Here is a 6,000-nt window from a genome sequence, read left to right as displayed (position 1 = left end):
GACACGGGCGTGCCCTCACCGGCCCCCATGCCGATGTTGCCCAGGGCAGGCAGGGCAGCGGGGGGCAGCCCTCCCTCTCTGTGGTGGCGAGGCGGGGCCCGCCCAGCGCCGAGCAGAGCTGGGGCCGCACGGAGCGACGGCTGCGGGCATCCACACACAGCACGGCCCGCGATCGCTCACGTGGCAGCCCACAGCCACGGCGGGAACACTGTCGTACGGGGTCACGGGGTCAAAGGGGCACAGGGGCACAGGGTCACGGCGACAGAGACACGGGGTCACGGGGACAGAGACACACGGGGTCATGGGGACAGGGAGACAGGGGGACAGAGACACGGAAACATGGGGACAGCAACACAGAACCAGGGTGACACAGGGACACGGGGACAGAGACGCAGGGGTCAGGGAACAGCGACAGTCGGTACTCCGCCGCCAGGACAGGCGCACGACGTCCCGTGAAGATGTCGCGATGCGTGCGGGTGCGGTGGGCAGCGAGCGGGGGCGGGGGGGTGGGGCCATGCCTCGCTCCAGTTCCCGGCGTGCCAGGCGACGCACGGCCGCACGGAGCAGCGGCGCGCCGGGGGCGGCCTCTGGGTGAAGTCGCAGTGAGCCGACCCCGACCGCGACCTCGATGCGCACCACACGCTCCGGCGTGCCACGCCCAGCCCGCACGTGGCCGAGCACTGCAGCGCACGCACATTAATACACACACAAAGACACCCCGTATAGCCTTAACAGACTGTAGGGGCAAGTGCTGTTAGGGAACACCTATAAAGGCCGGCACGGCACAAGAGGGGGTGGGTGGCCAACACCACGCCCGGCCGCATTTATCTCCCCGGTGGCGATGTTTACACACCGCGTCAGGTACTCATTTGAGGCTGAGTCGACCTAGGGGAGGCCCAGGGCCGGTTCAGATAATTAATCGCCACTGGTGTTGGTCGTAAGCGGGAATCGAACTCGGGTCGCCAGGTTCGTAGCGCAGCTACACTACCGCTCCCCACATACACACACGCATGCACACGCGCTCACACACGCGCATACACGCACACATACATGCACACGCGTGTACACACACATCCACACGCACTTCAAGATCCCGCCTGTAACTTTATAGGCTGTTAACGAGTACCTATTAATGATGGCATGGCACGCGAGGCCGCCTTTGTCTCGCCATCAGGTTCATCATTTAAAGCCGAGTCAAGATATTCGTCACCGTTGTTGGCTGTGAACAGGAATCGAACTCGGTTCGCTGGGCCCCTGGCGCAGGGCACGAGCCGCTGCGCCTCGCTGACTCAGAGATGCACATCGACATCAACTCGCACGTTGATGTGAACGTGGTAGTTGGTGGCCAGGCCGCGACCATCGACTCGCTGCGCTAAGAGAACCAGGCGGAGTTTCACAGGCGGCCGCCTGGATTCGAACTCAGGCTCCCATCGGTGCCGGCTCGGCGCCCCGACCTCGATCCGGCGATTTATTTATTTATTTATTCCCAGAAATCCTTCACCTCGCTCCACGGCGTCACCCTCCACGAGGCCTCCGGTAGCCTCGTCTCCTCCGCTCGCCGCGAGGTCTCCCCCGCGCGCTCAGGAAACGCCACCGACAACGATGGCGACGACGATGACGACGACAGCGACGATGACGATGATGATGACACCGGCGACGACGATGCGGCCAGGCCGCCCTCTCCTCGGCCTCCAGCGAGGGGCGGCGCCTGCCGGCGCTCGTGGCTCGAGCCCGGCAGCGCACTCGGCACCGTCGGAGGCTCGGGTCGGATTCTCGCCCCGTGTGCCGAGGTGGCGGTGGCGGTGGCGGCGACGGCCATGGGCCTGGCTCCGGGGCCGCCGGGTGAAAACGCGCTCCCACCGAAGCCGTCGCCTTCGTTCCTGGCCTGCAGAACTTTGTCGGCAAATTCGTGGATTGGCATCGGCGACTCAGTGCCGGTTGGTGCGAGCGTGCGGCCGCCGCCGCCGGCGCCGCCATCCCATCGGCTTTCTCCCGGCGTCTCTCGTTCCGAGGATCCATCTCCAGCAGCGGCATCGCCGATGGCTTTCCGGACAGCTCGCTCGACCGCGATGCCCGACGCGAGTCCGGTGACAGTCGGGGAACTCGGCGTGCTGGATGCTCGGTTGTCCGGCACGGTGTCCCCCGCGGGCCGCCGCCCGTCGCCGTCAGGTTGCCGTCCGGCCGTCGTGGGCGCGCGATCGACGTACCCTCTCGCCATTTCGGCTGGCGGAGTGGCGACGTCAAAAGCAGCTCGATTGCTGTCAGTCTCGGTTGCCGCACGAGGTTGTGACGCGGCCGGAAAATTGCCAGCGCTGGCGCCATGGTGGCGGTAGTGGTGGTTTGGTGTCATATGAACCGGTGAATGTTGTTGCTGGTGCGGTGTCAGTGCAGGCGGTGCGGTGGTGGGGTGGTGGTGGTCCGATGGTGGTGATTGTGGTGCGGCTGGAGTTGTAGTGCGGTAGCGGTGTTGGTGCGGTGGTAGTGGCGGAAGTGAAGCGGAGGTGGTGGCGGTGGTGGCCGTGGTGGCCGTGGTGGTTGTGGCGGTGGTGGTGGTGGCGGTGGTTTGGTCGGCAGGCTGCTGGGATTGGCCTTCACGAGTCGCGCCCGTCCCAGCCTCGTCCAGGTCATAGAGGAGGTCCTCGTGGAAGCTGATGAAGTTGTAGTCGTAGTAGTAGATATCAATGAGGTTCTTCTTCTTGGCGTTAGTGCTCCCGTTGGATGGGGACGAGGAGGTGGTGGAGGTCGGAGGTCGACCACGCGGCTCACCCGGTGGGTCGTGCCACTCTGCTCGCTCGCTCGCGTCGTCGCTTTGCGAATCGGAGGACGACGACGACGAGGAGGAGGATCCGCGCAAGTTTTGGTTGAGCCGCTTGATGTCGTTTGGAACGACGATGGCGTTGCTGTCCACGTGGACCTCGCCTCCTTGATCTTCCACGTCTTGCTCAGTGTCCACATCATTGTTGTCGTCGTCATCGTCGTCGACCGCGAGTCCACTGTCGATGCCGTTGTGTTCGCCATCTTTGGCGCCACGGCCGACTGTTTCTTCGCGTTGGTGGTGGTCGCGTTCATCTGGGGCGACGTCTCCATCCCGGTCTGGGTCAACATCTTCCTCATTATCGTCGTCGTCTTCACGGTGGACAGTGTCATGGTGGTCGTTGTCCTCACTATGCTGATGATCACTGCCTTCATCATGACGGTCATCACCATCATCTTCTTCATCATCCTCATCATCGTGGTCATCGTCTCCATGATGTTTATTGGCATCGCGATCATGGTCTCCATGGTGATTTTCTTCATGACCTCCATCATCATCCTCTTCACCATGGTTATCTTCATCATCACCGTCAGTTTCATCGTCTCGGTTATTTTCATCGTTGTCATCACCATCATCTTCTTCATCATCCTCATCATCATGGTCATCGTCTCCATGATGTTCATTGGCATCACGATCATCGTCTCCATGGTGATTATCTTCATGACCTCCATCATCATCATCATCTTCACCATGGTTATCTTCATCATCACGGTCATTTTCATCGTCTCGGTTATCTTCATTGTCGTCATCACCATCGTCTTCATGACGATCATCCTCCACGCTTCTATTGTCTTCACCATGATCCTCGTCAGAGTCTTCATCAGCATCATCATTGTCATCAATCTCATTGCCTCCATGATGTTCACCGTCATCAGATTCTGTGCCTTCACCATCATCTTCATCACGGCCATCGTCATCTTCACGACGGCCGATCTCGCCATCGTCATCTTCACGGTCATCGTCCTCGTCGTCGTCATCGCCGCCGTCGTCTTGGCGAGGGCCGCCGTGGTGCGTGCCGCCCGTCCCGTTGGCGGCGGGTCCGGTAGTTGGGGGCAGCTCGGCGCAGGCCCTCCAGTCGCAGCGCTGCCACTCGGCGGGCCGATCGGCCTCGTCGCAGACGTCGTCTCCGCTCCGGCGTTCACAGCGGACGTCGCGGGACCTCACGCCGGCTCCGCACGTCGCCGAGCACTGGAAGCCAACGGGCGGAAACAACAGGGGGACACTTTAATCCCCTGGAGCGGCGTCGCACGAGGGGGAAGCCCTCGTGCGGATTCCCTTGCGATATCAAAACCCCTCTCTCGCTCCTCCCTCCCCTCCCTCCATTCCTCCCTCCCTTCCCCCCTCCCTCACTCCCTCCCTCCCCTCCCTTCCTCCCAGCCCCGTTCGCTCCGTGTCCGGAGTGAACGAGATCGGCTCGTTGTGCCAGAGCGAGGCGGAGGGTCGCGTCGCGTGACACCACGAGAGGCGGTCGGCCACCGCCTCTCGTGGTGGCGCCTTCATCCGCCATCGGATCGACCGCGGCCGACGATGATGACGGCGCAAGGGGGAGATGGGCTCAAGGGAGAGACGGACGCACCGGAGACCAGCCGCCCACGAGCCACGTGCCGCGCGGGTCTCCAGCGGGGACGTCCCCGCGGGTGGGGCACGGCGGCGGCCCCGGGCAGGGCCGCGCGTGGGGGGGGCGGGGGAGCCCCTCGCACTGGGACGCGGGCAGCGCGCGGTGCTCGTCGGCCCCGACGCCGCGCACGCACAGCACGGAGCGCCGCTCCTCCTCCTCCGTCTCCTCCGAGGACGCGCCGGCGGTGGGGCGTGACCCGCACGACGGCGACGGGCAGCCCTGCCACTCGCCCACCCACCACCTACGCGCGCACGGCAACGGTCACCCGCGTTGGGGCAGGTGCTTTTCGCGAGCGCCTATTGTGATCGTGAGCCGGGATTGAACTTGGGTCAGGTGGTTTTTTGTAGCGCAGCGCGCTGACTGATGCTCCCCCACTCACCGCACGCACACGCACGCAGAGGTACGGACGCACATGCTTGCATGGACTGATGGATGGTCCAAAAGACGTTTAGAACAACAGATATAACAATCAACAAAGATTCGTTCATGAAGCCATACATATATACAGACACAATTTCAACCAAGAAGATGGGTACAAACTGAGCAACTCGAGGTGGCGGTGGCTCTTTGATCTCCCATTAACATGATAATCCTTCACATTAACATAGCCACCTCAGCTCGCTCGCCGTGGAGGCCGCTTACCGATCTTACATTAACATGCAAATTTTTACCTGGCAGCCCATAAATTGTTGGAACACCCACCATCGTCGCGGTCGCCGCCCAACACTCACATTAACATCAGCTGCCCCGCCCATGCTCGCTGACATATGGGCTATGCCCATTTCAAACCTTTATAAACAATTTGCCTTTAGAAGCTAACCCCCTTTTCCTGATGACGACCGCTTTTGTTGCGATCGAAACGACCAACGGGCGTACGGTCTGTTGATCCATTTATCGGAGGACCATGAGACAGACCAATGATGATTTCGCAATGGCTGGACCGACGGACCGATGGACCGATGGACGAATAGACGGACAGAGGGACGGGTTGTGCGCGCGTTGGTACCGTGCGGGGCACTCGTGCTCGTTGCAGGCTCTCTGGCGGTCGTCGGGTCGGGGGACGTCGTCGCAGAGCCGCTCCTCCACGGGCCCCGCCGTGCGCTCCGTGCAGTGCACCTCCTGCCTCTGCACCCCTGCACGCGCACGCGCGCGCACGCACGCAGGCACGCACACACGTGGGTCATGGGGGCGTCACAGCGCAGAGCCGACGAGTGCACGCCTCTGTGCATGGTGCATAAACACCGCCGCAAGGAAGACAAAGGCGGCGCGTTCGCGATATTCGGCCACACCGACCCCCTTGTGCGCCGCGCTAATCTTACTTAATAGGGTGCTAATAGCCCCAAGGGTTCTGTTCGGGCGTGGGCCTGTGTGAGCAGCTGTGTGCGTGGGCCTGTGTGCGTCAGGTAGCTGACTTTACCGAAAAAACCAAAGAGTATAATAGGTATCAATCTTAATTTTGGAGCTTTCGTGACTGCAGTCACGAGTATAATAGGTATGTTAAATATTCTTAGATAAGTTATATAAGCGGCTTCTTCTTTCCTATGGATTTATAGCAGCAATTTAAATT

The 6,000-nt window shown here is 61.5% G+C and overlaps 1 protein-coding gene across 1 annotated transcript in view; it reads right to left on the bottom strand.

Annotated features, from left to right (window-relative positions):
* LOC133355025 (A disintegrin and metalloproteinase with thrombospondin motifs 7-like) overlaps positions 1 to 6,000 on the bottom strand; it is a 49,399-nt gene that overhangs the window by 19,066 nt on the left and 24,333 nt on the right. Inside the window, exons 18-22 of the mRNA XM_061572281.1 lie at positions 5,440 to 5,566; positions 4,392 to 4,674; positions 1,502 to 4,003; positions 519 to 680; positions 20 to 208 (exon numbers count right to left, since the gene is read on the bottom strand). Of these exons, the coding sequence (XP_061428265.1) occupies positions 20 to 208; positions 519 to 680; positions 1,502 to 4,003; positions 4,392 to 4,674; positions 5,440 to 5,566 (3,263 nt within the window). The remainder of the gene's footprint in view (positions 1 to 19; positions 209 to 518; positions 681 to 1,501; positions 4,004 to 4,391; positions 4,675 to 5,439; positions 5,567 to 6,000) is intronic.

This window comes from Lethenteron reissneri, chromosome 50, assembly GCF_015708825.2.
Source record: "Lethenteron reissneri isolate LAM-NWPU_2019-01 chromosome 50, ASM1570882v1, whole genome shotgun sequence".
NCBI lineage: Eukaryota > Metazoa > Chordata > Hyperoartia > Petromyzontiformes > Petromyzontidae > Lethenteron > Lethenteron reissneri.
The sequence above is the reverse complement of the archived record's forward strand: the minus strand, read 5'-3'. Positions and strand labels throughout refer to the sequence as shown.